Consider the following 14,724-nt stretch of genomic DNA (forward strand, 5'->3'; position numbering starts at 1 on the left):
CTACTCAAAGAAAAAAATCTGTTTTGTTCCTATAGTATTTTTAGTACAACCACATTATAGGAGTTTTGTGAGCCTGGGTAAATTCATTCTTATAGCTGAGTGCCCACTTTGTAAATAAAGGCTCATTATATATTACTTGGAGACCTTTAGAAGTGCATCTGAGAAAACTGACTGCACACACCCTTTCATGCCTGTAGTGCCACTTCTGTGCCTTCAAACATGTGATTCTGCTATATACACTTATCCGGAGCTTTTGTTCAAAGCTAGGTGTAAATGCTACTGAACCCCTTCATTCTCTTAAATGCAAAGAATCTATTACCCAAATTCCTACACATGTGCTGAAGCTACTGTTTCTAACTGTATATAATTTTTACACCTATGTTCATATACTCTATCTGACTCTAATTGTACCCCAAATAAGGAAAATGTGTTTGACTTTAAAACTTCTCACTAGGGCTGGAGAGATGGTTTAGCGGATAAGTCTAGGTCATTAGGCTTTTTAAGCAAGAGCCTTTGACTGCTAAACCATCTCTCTAGCCCAGGGAGTGTGTGTGTATGTGTGTGTATATATATATATATATATATATATATCTGTCTGTCTATCTGTCTGTCTGTCTGTCTGTCTGTCTGGGTAAATGACTCCTTAAATATTAATATTTTCATGGATCCAAATGAACAAAAATATTTTAAACTGTATGGAGTTTCATTTCATCAACATGTAATAACTGGCTTTTCTATGTCCAGTAAAGATACCTTATTTTTCATTATTAATGCTTTAAATTTGTCTTTCTTTTTAAATATGCATGTGTCACATACACAGTTAAGCAAGACCAGACATTATGATGAAGTTTAAAAAGTCAAATGATAAACCAATGTAGAAAATTGAAGTATCTGTCTTCCATTTGTGTTGTCATTTCAGATGATGGAAAATTATCCTTTGAGGAATTCAAAGCATATTTTGCAGATGGAGTTCTCAGTGGAGAAGAACTGCACGAGCTCTTCCACACCATTGATACGCACAACACTAAGTAAGGAGTCTCTCCTATCTGTAGACTCTAAATGAGGTAAAGAGAGTGAGAATGTGTGAATGAGTACCCACTCATGAAGAAGTAGAGTATGCGCTATAATTCTCACTATGGTTAATTCTGAGATACCATTTCTGTAAAAGTTGAAATGTTCTGGAAAATGGAATGATCTTTAAAGAGTTTTTTTTCTATATAAATTTTAGATTATGATCTTTTTATAGCATGTAAAATAGAGCATACATAGTTCTAATCTTGTCATTAATAAGCAAGTATAGTTTGCCTTCTTACTTTGGTTTAACATGAATTTTCTTTGCTTTAAAATGTTATTAGATAATTCTTTTATTAGTATGTTGAAATGATTCTGAAATAGATGGATAATTTGGTATGCTAACCTGAATATCCCTGTTACTTAAGAAAGACAAGCACTGTAGGGTAAAGAATTAACTCTGAATAGTTGATGTATCTAGTAATCTATGGATTTTAGTTATTTTACATATGGAGATCTCTGTTTTGCATTAGTAGAACTTTTTGAGAATTATACTTATATTCCCACTGTGCTCAAAAGTGTAAGCTAATAGGGCTTTGAGGGTCTAAATGCATGTGCTGCTTGTTTAGGGTTATTGAACCAAATCACATTATTTGTGACAGTCACAATTATAACATGCTCATGTGCCTGAGCACTGTTTCAGACATGCTTGGAGATCCACCACTGTGCCTACTACCTGAAAAATTACTAGTCTGCTTTAGGTAAAGGATTGACATGGTTCCTGGCAGTAAGCCAGCACATTAAGAAAATGCTCTTGGGCTATATATATGAACCGAGCCTTGAGGCAAATTATCAAGAAAAAATTAAATTCACTTTACTCAAGTGCTAGATGATTTTTACCTCAGTAAGTTTTTAAATTTCTCAAACCCAGCCAAGTTTTACATTGTATAGGCAATAGATTCAGGATTTCTTTTTTTTGTCAAAATTAAACTAATGGGTTCTTAATCAGAAAATTCCATTCTGTTCATTAGATCTAGCATAGTGAGTCTCTGGTAGGCATTGGGGGTATGAAGAGTCAGTTTATGCTCCAGTGGAGAACCTATATTCACTAAGAGGTAATTTCAATGAGCATCAAAAAGGCTGTGATAGATTTTTGTGACATTTTGGAATTACAAAGGAGGGCATTTTGGCACAGGTTGGAAAGCTCAAAGACTGTTCACAGAGACTAAGTGGAAATTGCTTAAGTGAAGAAAGGCAAGGAGAGTGGAGCAGGGAGAAGTACATTATAGCCAGGAGATAGCATGGGGCAAGTTCTGGATGCATAAGGTGAATAGGAGTGATAAGTACTTTCTAATTCTGAAAGGGTCAACTATAAGGGGGAAAAAGGGAAGGGGGATTATTTGGAGAGTAAATAATGTGTTGTTCATGAGAGAAATTACATTCTGTGCTTACAAAAATGCTGTAACTTTATCCTATAGGGCAGGGACTATTATTCTATTAAAGAGCCTGAGCAGCATCTTTGTAGCCCATTGTGGTTCCAGTGAAGGACAAGTTGAAAGTAGAGATGGGGGAAGATTATACGAAATTGTAGTTAAATCCTTATTGCTACTGGGGTATGATGATCATGCATGGAAGGAAGCAATGCTCTACCATTCTGAGAAATGATACTCCATAGAAGACAGGACAGGGGCTCCGTCTGTGGCTCAAGGGTTGAGAGCTGGGTGCTAACATTTTACCAGTATGCTGATTATTTCCTCCGTTATATTCATTAGGGAAGTTTTAGCAGTATTTTAATTTACATCATTCCTAGTTTAAATTTTATCATGAAAATTTTTTATTACATATCTCTAATGTTGATGAAAAAATAGTTTTCCATTGATCTTACTGGCTTGATTTGCGATTTTATTTCATAGTCAGGATTACCTCCTGTAAGTTTAAGGTTACTTAGTACTAAAAATATATATGTAACGACTTATGTAGTAAGTGTAAATGAATAATTATTTCTAGTATTTACTCTCAGTTATACTAGTAACAACACTATGTACTTTCTGACATAATGGGACTCACTTTGAAGTGAAAACATGGGAGACTTCTGAATTATATTCACGAAATTCCTTGTTAATAAACATTGTCAGTGTTTGATCTTTTATGAAGGTCAATTCCACTTTGACAAAGAAATCTGAGAGCTTTATTTGAGGCAAGTATTAACTTTTACCTTTGTATGATCCCAAGATTTAATTATTTTAATGATTTGACTATGTATGTCAATTATATTCCTTTCCACACACATCCTGAGAATGTATGCTACTCTCCCCAATCCTGCCACTGCTCAACATCCCCAGCCACTCTTATCAAGAGCTCAGCTTGATCAATAGGACCAATTCAAATGTAGATAGGATAAAACAAATAAAATTTCCTGCCTCTCCATGCATCACAGATGTCTGGTTTGCTACCTTTTCTAATGACTGGGTTTATCTATACCCTGGAGTTCACTAAATCAGTATCTGCTCTATATATTACATTTTCTTGAGTTTAGTTGAGTAATAGTCCATTTGGGAGTAGGGAGGTAGCTGAATGCATAAAGCACTTGCCAGACAAGCATGAGGGCCTGTGTGCAGATTCCCCAGTACCTACATAAATGCCAGGAGGGCATGGCAAACAACTTGCTGGCCCAGCCCTCCAGAGGCAAGACAAGAGCTCCCCTGAGTGAGCCAGTTACCAAGACTAGCTGAAACAGAATCTCTGATTTCAAGTAAGAGATCCTGCTTCAGTAGGTTAATGGGAGAAACTGAGGAAAGCATCCATCATTAGCTTCTTACCTCCATACACATGCAGCCTCACCTTTCCCCACACATATATAATCACATATATATAAACACACATATATGCAGACACAACACACACAAAAATATGCACCTATAAACACATACAAATGAGTATATTCTTGCAAAACATATATTTGAACACCATTCTACCTCAGCTCACTTCTGTCATTTGTGGAAATCCAAGTCATTTTGCTATAGGCATTACACTTTTCATGTTTTGAAAGTAATATATACAGGCCAGGTGTGGTGGTGCACATATTTAATGCCAACCCTTGGGAGGCAAAGGTAGGAGGATTGCCATGAGTTCAAAGCCAGCCTGAGACTACATAGTGAATTCCAGGTCAACCTGAGCTAGAGTAAGACCATACCTCCAAAAACAAAACAAAACTAAACAAAAAAGTAGTATTCAAATTATCAAAATATTTATAGAAAGAAGGGAAATACTGATAACATGAGTTTCTAATTAAATTTTCTTCTTTTGCATAATGAAGAATATTCTTAGAATATTTATTTGGTCATAAGAAGCAGTATTTTTCAGAAGTTTAATCATGGGTGGTGTGTACAATGAAGTGTAATTAAAGTATATTAAATATCAAAATTAAGAAAGTTATTCTTTACAAAATGACAAAAACCATCCAGTGATCCTTTCTTATAGGTAGCTTTTCAATGAACAAAGGGTAAGTATAATCACTGTTGTATTTTAAACGTTTCCTTTCCACAAATACGGATGTTTGAAATCTCAACTTCCATACCCAACTCCACTGTTCTTTAATTTGTTTATTCATTTTAAAACCATGAGTGTCACCATTGGAGACATTATCCTGAAGACTTCCTTGCAGCCTTCATTTTCTATGCTCTGGGGATACTGGTATGATTTTTATCTTCGTCATTTTTTTTTTCACTGAAACAAGAAAACTAAAGCAAGCAGAAAAACCAAACCACATCTGTCTATACTATAAAGATTTCTGTAAATGAATATAACCATGGTTGAAAACATCTCAAATATGAAGAAAGAGAATGTTTTCAGTGTGTTTCAAAACCTAATTGCCCTACCATGAAGGAGAATGTCTCAATGACCCTCCAACCTATGTGGCACATGCATGAGCTCAATATACAGAAAAATAAAAACACCAAAATCTCATCCTCAGGAGAATTTCAAGTACCATTCTTCTTGTCTGAGGTGATATTAGTCTTAGTACTGTGAATGACTTATCAAAAATCTGCTAATCTATGCAATACGAACATTTTTTTTTCAAGGGAATGGCTCTAAAAGTGAAAAGAACCCTTACTGAAGGAGGAAAAATTTGAAGGTCTCTCAACACTAACTTTCTATCACTTTTTAAAATTATTATTTTACTAGATCTTTTCCATTATGTGTAGGCACTTGGGATGTTTTCCTAAGGGGTCATTTTCCCCCTTTTTTTGTATAGAGTAATTGACTGAGAGTGGGGGGGAAAAGTTTGGTTTATTTCTGTATGTGATATTTGAAATATATAAGGTGGCGAAAGAGAAGATGATGAAATATATATATATGTTAACCAAGAAAAACATTTTTGGAAATTTTAAACTTTAAAGCAACTGTAAATAAGTCAGTATTTTAGAATAGTCTGAAAATGTCATGTCCATCTGTATTAGTTATTTTACTCATTCATATGACTAAATACCTAACAATAAGCAACTTAAGATAGGAAAATTTTATTTTGACTTACTATTCCAGGGTATATATTTTATTTTATTTGCTTATTTACTTATTTATTTGAGAGAGATGGGGGAGAGAGAAAGAGAGAGACAGAGAAATATGAGTGCATACCCCAGAGCTTCTTGCCACTTCACTTGCAAAAGAACTCAAGGTACACACACCACTCTGTGCATCTGGCTTTACATAGGTCCTGTCAATCAATCCTGTTTCATCAGGCTTTGCAAGCATGCATCTTTAACTGCTGAGCTATCTCTCCATCACCCCAGGGAATACATCTCATCTTAGAAGAGAAGGAATAATAGCAGGAGCAAGACAGTTGGTCACATTGCACTAGCAGTCAACAAGCAGACAGGGAAAAAGAAGTGGGGCTAGGCTATAACACCTCAAAGCAAGTCTCCAGAAGTCTCCAGTGCGGGGCTCAACCTCCTAAAGGTTCGACCATCTTCTCAGTCGTGCTGCTAGCTGTGTACCAGATCCTCAAAACATGAGCCTATATGGGACATTTCATTTTCAAACCACACCACCATCTTACTAAAGCTCCTATTATGTTAATGTCAATACCTCATCATAATACTATTTCTGGTCCAAATATTCCTACTCTTTTATTATTTAAAAATTAAAATGAGAGCTGTCATATCTTCTAGTCACTCTAGTTAATCTTCTTCATTGCAGATCTTCAAGTTCCATTAAAGGTCTCTCACATATATTTTTCCTTCAACTTTTGTAAATTACTTTTCTGAAAAGAATACTTAGAGCTATTATGAGTTCAGTTTGTATCTAAAATAATACTGAGCAACAAAAATAAGGCTGGTGCTATCACTATACCTGATTTTAACCTATACTACAGATCCATAGCAACAAAAACAGCGTGGTAGTGGCACAAAAGTAGACATGTAGATCAGTGGAACAGAATAGAGGACCCAGTTGTAAGTCCAGGTAGCTATAGCCACCTGATATTCGATAAAAATGCCAAAAATACTCACGGGAGAAAAGACAGCCTCTTCAGCAAATGGTGTTGGGAAAACTGGATATGTATCTGCAGAAGGATGAAAATAGATTCTTCTCTCTCTCCATGCACAAGAATTAAGTCCAAATGGATTAAAAACCTTCACATCAGACCTGAAACTCTGAAACTGCTAGAGGAAAAAGTAGGGGAAACCTTTCAACATATTGGTCTTGACAAATACTTTCTGAATACAACCCCAATTGCTCAGGCAATAAAACCACAGATTAATCACTGGGACCTCATGAAATTACAAAGATTTTACACTGCAAAGGACACCGTGAATAAAGCAAACAGGCAACCTACAGGATGGGAAAAAAAAATCTTCACTAGCTATGGATCTGATAGAGGATTAATATCTAGGATATACAAAGGACTCAAAAAGTTAAATAATAAGGAAGCATAAAAGCCAATCAAAAAATGGGCTATGGAGCTAAATAGAGAGTTCTCAAAGGAATAAATATGAATGGCATATAAGCGTCTAAAAAAATGTTCTACGTCATTAGTTATCAGGGAAATGCAGATTAAAACTACATTGAGAGTCCATCTCACTCCTGTCAGATTGGCTACCATCATGAAAACAAATGATCATAAATGTTGGCAGGGATGTGGAAAAAGAGGAATCCTTCTACACTGTTGGAGGGAATGCAATCTGGTCCAGCCATTGTGGAAATCAGTGTGGAGGTTCCTAAAACAGCTAAAGCTTGATCTACCATATGACCCAGCTATAGCACTCCTAGGCATATATCCTAAGGACTCATCTCATTTCCTTAGAAGTATGTGCTCAACCATGTTTATTGCTGCTCAATTTATTATAGCTGGGAAATGGAACCTGCCTAGATATCCCTCAACTGATGAGTGGATAATGAAGATTTGGCACATTTATACAATGGAGTTATACTCAGCGGTAAAGAAAAATGAAGTTATGAAATTTGCAAGAAAATGGATGGATCTGGAAAGGATTATACTAAGTGAGGTAACCCAGGCCCAGAAAGCCAAGCACCACATGTTCTCCCTCATATGTGGATCCTAGCTTCAGATGATTGGGCTTCTGTGTGAGAAGGAAAAAACTCAGTAGCAGAGGTCAGTAAGTTAACAAGGAGATATAAAGGGAAGAGAAAGGAAGGGAAGAGGGTACTCAATAGGTTGGTACTGTGTATATGTAAGTAGAATGATTGAGATGGGGAGGGGATATGATGGAGATGGAATTTCAAAGGGGAAGGTGGGGGGAAGGGTATTACCATGGGATATTTTTTATTTATTTATTTTTTTCATGGGATATTTTTTATAGTTACGGAAATTGTTAATGAAAATTGAGGAAAAAAAAGAGTTCAGTTTTGAGCTGGGCATGGTGGCACACACCTTTAATCACAGCACTTTGGAAGCAGAGGTAGGAGGTTCTCCATGAGTTCAAGGCCACTCTAAGACTACATAGTGAATTCCAGGTCAGCCTGGGCTACAGTGAAACCCTACTTTGAAAACCCAAAGGGAAAAGAAGGCCTAAGTTTTTGGGCAGGGTGTGGAAATACTAGCAAAAATTAAATCTACAGTTAGGTAGATCACAAAGGGGATCACCATAACAGTAAAAAAATGAGACTAGAGGTAGGTTCATTAGGTCAACAGTAAACTTTCCTATCTCATAGAAAGCAATTACACTCTTTAGAAAGCCATCCATATACATTTTTCAGCATGTTCCTGGCAAGCACGAACATTTTAGCATAAGTCCTTATGCTATTAATCATAGCAGAGGCATAGGGGGGTGGGGAAATCCCTAGCAATCCAAAGTCATTCTACTACTGTGCTGCAGTTGGGAGATCCAGATTGCAGGGTAGACCAAATGGTCAACCAGATGGCAGTTTAACTCATAGGGGTAAGAGTGAATATACAGAAATGTGTTCCAGGACTCACGAAGCAGGAAGGGGTGACTAGAACCTTATGAAACCAAATCAAGTGATTTTTTTTTTTTTTGGTTCCAGACTAAAATAATATTTTGAGTGCTGAGTAAAGAGATTTCAACCCCATGATTTTTAAGTCATCTAAGCTCACTACAGTAACAGAAATATCATCATCTACTTCAAAGAGGCATCCCTAGAAGTTGAAAAAGTTCTTTCCTCTAGAAACTGGAATTTTCTCCTTCTAAATTTCCACTTAGTTTTGCTCCTTAGGCCCATTCAGAATATGAATATTTTATGACATATTTCTTGAATATTTCAAGACAGTATTCATGCACCAATGATGAGAAAAATATCCCTTAGTAATTGGAGAGTAATTATATCAGAGGATTTGTTTCAGATGGCAAAGTTTTGCTCTTTTGAAATAGGAAAGTTGTTTATCCTATATTTGTGCATGACAGCTAATTCCTAAAGCATGATGAGTTGGTTGATACAGCTACTTTTTCCTTGAGTTATTCATCAACAAAGTTGACAGATGTTGTGAACAGAGGGGAAATATGGCAAGGTTACAATCATCCAAAAAGTATTAAGTTAGTCAGAAGAGAATACCATGTAGTCTGTATGGCACTGTAACTAAAAGTTTGCAGTAAGATAGATCTCCCTATTAACATATACCATACCATATTTAATTAGAACTAAAGATGTGGGAAATAATGCTAAGAATTTGGTGGCTGGAAAATATAGCTTGCTAAAATTCCATACATCAGTTAAACAACTTTAGCATGTTTGAAAATTAGATAAGCAAGAAATCAGACAGTGGGAAGTGGTATAGCTTTATGCCATGAGAGCAAATGAACATCAAAGTCCACAGTACATCTGGTTAAAGTGAGGTAGTTTGTGAGGGTTGTTTCAATAATTCAGACTTGGCTGAATAGCCCTGGAAGAGGACAACTCAAGACCCAAATTGGCCATGAGGATCTAACAGCAGTCCCCAAAACATACCTCTTTCTACTAATAACCAAAACTTCCTATAGAAACTAAGCAGAGAGCTGAATTTTGAACTTTGTCCAAACTTGAAGTAGCCTCTTTGGAACAAGCTAACAAAGGGCAATGTAAGATAGAAGTTGCAATGTCCATCTTACAATGTAAGATGTAAGCAAGAGAAAAAAGATGTTTTCAGAATGCTTTGTATGAGAGATAGAGGCAGAGTATATTCAAAGGTTCAGAGTTTGAGAAAAACATTTTTGACAGATTTTCTTGACTTTTCCTTGGCTCACCTTGGCAAAAATATGGAAAATAATACCACAGAAGATGGACTTTGTGATTTACAGAAACATTTTAAACTGACTTAGGAAAATATATTTGCTAAAACAATGGGTTTGTGGTGGTTTGATTCAGGTGCCCCCCCCCCATAAACTTAGGTGTGCTGAATGCTAGATTCCCAGCTGATAGAGAGTTGGGAATTAATGCCTTCTGGAAGGAGTGTATTGTTGGGGGCGGACTTATGGGTGTTATACCCAGTTTCCCCTTGCCAGTGTTTGGCACACTCTCCTTTTGCTATTGTCCACCTTACGTTGGCCAGGGGTGATGTCCACCCTCTGCCCATGCGATAGTTTTCCCCTGACATCATGGAGCTTCCCCTTGAGCCTGTAAGCCAAAATAAATCTTTTTTTTTTTTTTTTTTCCCAGAGCTGCTCTTGGTTGGGTGATTTATACCAACAATGTGAACCAGACTGCAACAGGGTTGCTATTAGGTGTGTTGGGACCACTTACTAAAATGATGGTGCTGGGAATCTGCCTTCTGTCATTCACCTCTTCTTTTCTGTCTGTTTGCTCTGCTCTTGTGAGGATCCTCTTATTGAGAGGTCAAGAGAGATACTAAAAGTTCAAAGCTTATATTGTCAATAGCCTAGAAAAAATGCCAGAGATTACTTTTCTTTTTCAATGGTCATAGCAAAATCCTAACCTTGAATTTTGTTAGCTTCTATTTCTCTTCTTAGATCCATGAACATGTCACCGCTCCAAGGAAAACAGTGTAAAATGAAACCAAGATGCTGTTTCCGAAAAAAAAAAAAAAAAAAAAAGGTAGATTTGGCTTCACTACCATTTTTAGCAGAGAAAATTGGTGCCAATTTATTTTCTCTATCTATGAGTCTCTCACAGATCAAAGAATTGCTTTCTTTGCCTCAAACACCTTTACCATCTCATGTTTCAGTGAAAGGTAATATTTCCTTTGGAAGAGTATAAGAGACATGGTAGAGTTTGAATTCCAGAGCACTCTCTTTGAGAGTGAGATCTATAGGAAAATCTGAAGTTACCTGAAATAGAAAATTCTAAAGTGAGGAAGATCTTTTTGTTCTAATGTATCCTGGTCCTAGTGAGTTGTCCAAGGACATAGTTCCTCCACACTCCCTTTCCTGCACATTTTCATAGTGTCCAGCCTGTAGCTGTGCTTTGCATAATCTAATAACTTGAACCATTGTGGCATCATGTCTGTATCATCAGGAATTGCCAAAATTTAGACTTAGAAACACCTGTTATTTACTTGTGTGGCCCTTATTTGACCATTCCTTCTGTGGTAGTTCCTGAATTTTATATTAACTTTATTTCTTAAGAATTTAACAAGTAGGGTTGAGAAGATGTCTCAATGGGTAAAGGGTTTTCATACAAGAATATGGACCTAAGCTCAGAACCGCAGTAGCCACATAAATGCTCGATGTGGCAGTGCATGCTGTAATCCCAGCACTGGGGAAGTAGAGACAAGAGGATCCTGAAGATTTTCTGGGTTAGGTGAGAGGTCCTGCCTCCAAAAAGAAAAAAAAAACAAACAAACAAACAGGTAGAATAGTGATTAATGAAGACATATGATGGTGACCTCTGGGCAACACACACACATACACACATGTGTATATGTACATGCATATATACCTCTACAAACACTTGTACCTGTACACATTTGAACACATATACACACATGTGCTTGCACCCCATACATATATACACATATAAAATGAAAATATTCACATATATAGATAAGAGAAACACTTAAACCACAATTTTAGAAGCTGAAAATCATGATTCTAAGTCACTGCCAAGTCTTCAGATACGTGTCTTAGAACTAGCCTTATCCACGTTCAGATTTATTTTTCACTTTCCCTCTTACTTACATGAAAAATTGTTTTCTTAGTTCACAAAGATAGAAAGAAAGTAAATGTGCTTTCCGAGAGCTACTTTTTAAAAAACATTTTTTGTTCCTATGTGGGTAGCTTATTGGCACTATCACCATTCTTCCTAAATCAAGCAAGTCCACACTCTGAGGTGCAAAAGGAGCAGAGGTACTTCCCTGGGAAGAGCTTGTGAAATCAACAAAAACAACATTCTGTTTTATCATTAAGTTTAACATCATAAATGAGAAACCTTTAAGGATTATTTTTACAAATGCCTTGAAAATGATTTTTCCTAAATAACAGTTTTAGAAAATAAATTTTAGAAATAAATTGGGCTGGGGAAATGGCTTAGTGGTTAAGGTGTTTGCCTGTGAGGCCTAAGGACACCGGTTCAATTCCTCAGGACCCACATAAGCCAGATGCACAAGGGGGTACACACATCTAGAAATAAATTGGTACCAATTTTCTCTGCTAACTATGGTAGTGAAGCCAAATGTTGTGACAAGCAAGTTCATGTAAAACTTCAAAAACCTTCTTTATGGGCTGGAGAGATGGCTTAGCAATTAAGCACTTGCCTATGAAGCCTAAAGACCTCGGTTTGAGGCTCAATTCCCCAGGATCCATGTAAGCCATATGCACAAGGTGGTGCATGCATCTGGAGTTCATTTGCAGGGGCTGTAGGCCCTGGCACACCCATTCTGTATCTGCCTCTTTTTTCTCTGTCTGTCAGTCTCAAATAAATAAATAAAAATAAACAAAAAAATTAAAGACTTCTTTATTTCTAAATGAAGTATGCAAATAATAACTAAATATAGATACATTTATTGGATGACTACAAGTTGTCTGAATCCTTTTATATAATCTTCATAAAACCATATAAGAAGGAATTGTGATTCACAGCCTGCAGCTATGCACTCTCACACAAAGCAGTAAATAATGTACCAAAGTTTCTTGGAAAGTTATGTGTAGATGCCTGGATTTCACAAGGTCTGCTTCAAAACATAACAAACTCTTAGTTGCTATGCCACTTATGCCACTTCAATGAAATTTTATACTTTGAGTTATCTATTCTGAATATCAGAAATCAAAATATTCCCAAGGCCAGTCTTAAAAAGTTATTTTATTCTGATGAAAAGATGGTTATTTCTCCCCAGACATAGAATATATTTAGATGTACAGTATAGAGGTAATTACTTTAATTGCTGCCTTTATCTCCTCTCTTTTTATATCTATTATGTAGGGATTTTACAGAGTGGGAGTTGCTACAATGTAGAAATGTTATTCTTTTCTCTGTGGACATTAATTCTATTCTCTGCGCATTTACCCTCTTTGTACCTGGAAATCATCTTCTACTTTTAGACTTTGTATCCTCATCGCCCTCCTTTCTATCTCTTTTTGTTTGCATTATTTTTCCCATTGTTCCCCATATTTCTCAGAGCACTAGTGTTTTCTTTAACCACTTGTATCAGAAGACTGTACTTTCACACTTTTTTAGTATCTTTTATTTTTACTCTTACCTGACAATTTTCTTCTGGCTGTCATCCATTCCTCCTAGAGCTTTTGGATTCTCTATTATCCTTGACTGAACTCTTTCCTCTCATCAGCCACTACCCAGTTGCTAATGATAAAATCAAATCAATCACTGCTCCAAATAAAGATCACCCACAGAGGAATGTAAACAAATCATTTATTCACATGCAGTGTGCTTTCTAATATCACCATTACCCATTAAATAGATGAAAGCAATTCAGTAAAAGTATAACACTCATCTCTTTAAGGTACATGTTACTCATTTCTTAGGAAGTTTCTCTTCCCATATCTCATGCACCAACGCATTCTGTCAAACAAACAAAAAGGCACTCCAAAAACTTCATTGCTAGAACTACATACATATAAGCTTTCTCTCATTATAATCACAACATTCTTTGTCAGAATAGTTGTAATCATCTTCCTCTAAGACTCCTCAGGATTTCCGATCTCTGAAATAAATGGAGATGTATTGTGAAACCTAAGTCATTATTTTTGATGTGAAAGTTCTCATGAAAAATAATTTTTAAGAAAATAATTTCTGCAGCAAGCATCTTCACATTTCTGTCTCTCAAAATTCATGTTGAAACATGATCTACAAGGTGAAGGTACTGGACAATAGGGCTTTAGGCAAGGGAATAGGTTATGAAGCCCCTTAAATGGGATTCAGGACCCTTTTAAGAAAGACCCAAGTGATCTTGTTGATTCCTTCAGCAAGAGAAAAACATAGAAGGTATCATCCATGAAGAACATTTCTCAACAGATACTTACCCAACTTGGACTTCACAGCTGTCAAAACTATGAGAAATAAATTTCTGTTGTCCATTATTCAGCCCAAGATATGTCTAGAGAACTGTAAAGGACAAGATACTCACCAATAATGTAATATAAATGATACTTGATTATTGTGAAAAGAATTGATACAACTAGGAAAATGCTGAGAAAAGAGATGTATATAATTAATAAAGAAAAACACTAAAATCCCCTCATCTTCAGATACTCTCCAATAGCATTTGTTCACTATAAATTCTAATGTATACTCTCTTCTCTAATCAACATCAATTTTGGCTTTATTTCTCTCTTCTACTACCTACCCTACTTCTGCTCCTTTAACCAATCAACCACCTAAAGTGAGGTCTTATGTAGCAATTCTCCCAAGTTGATGTGTTTATACACATCTCTGTGTCTTAAAAAAGTCTATGCTGACTTTCCTTTTTAGGTTACCTTTTCTCTTCTGTGTATTCATGGTAACATGAAATTTTGTCTGTAGCACATGTATCAGTGATAATGTTGTTTTTGTGCTCACCTCCCCTGGCCTAAGCTCCATAAAGATGGAGGTGAAGACTTATTTTATTTTTCATTAACTTTCCAGCATGATATCCAGCACATATTGTAAGCTCAATAAATATTTGAGACAAGAAAGGGTATAAATTCCTGCTCCCATATCCTATTCTGTTTACTTGAGTAGCCTTGCTTCTCTGCCCTGCATAGTGAATTTTCTGGGTATAGAAGTCTATCTAACTTGAGAAAGAGCAATATTGCAATGTGTGAAGAACTCATGAAAATGATAGCTTTGGGCTTAAATCTCTCCATTGTCTAC

At 36.2% G+C, this 14,724-nt stretch overlaps 1 protein-coding gene across 1 annotated transcript in view; it reads left to right on the plus strand.

Moving 5' to 3' along the window:
• The window catches only part of Necab1 (N-terminal EF-hand calcium binding protein 1), a 165,603-nt gene that overhangs the window by 39,082 nt on the left and 111,797 nt on the right, over window positions 1–14,724 (plus strand). The window contains exon 3 of the mRNA XM_004656924.2: window positions 920–1,028. Coding sequence (XP_004656981.1) covers window positions 920–1,028 — 109 coding nt within the window. The remainder of the gene's footprint in view (window positions 1–919; window positions 1,029–14,724) is intronic.

This window comes from Jaculus jaculus, chromosome 2, assembly GCF_020740685.1.
Source record: "Jaculus jaculus isolate mJacJac1 chromosome 2, mJacJac1.mat.Y.cur, whole genome shotgun sequence".
NCBI lineage: Eukaryota > Metazoa > Chordata > Mammalia > Rodentia > Dipodidae > Jaculus > Jaculus jaculus.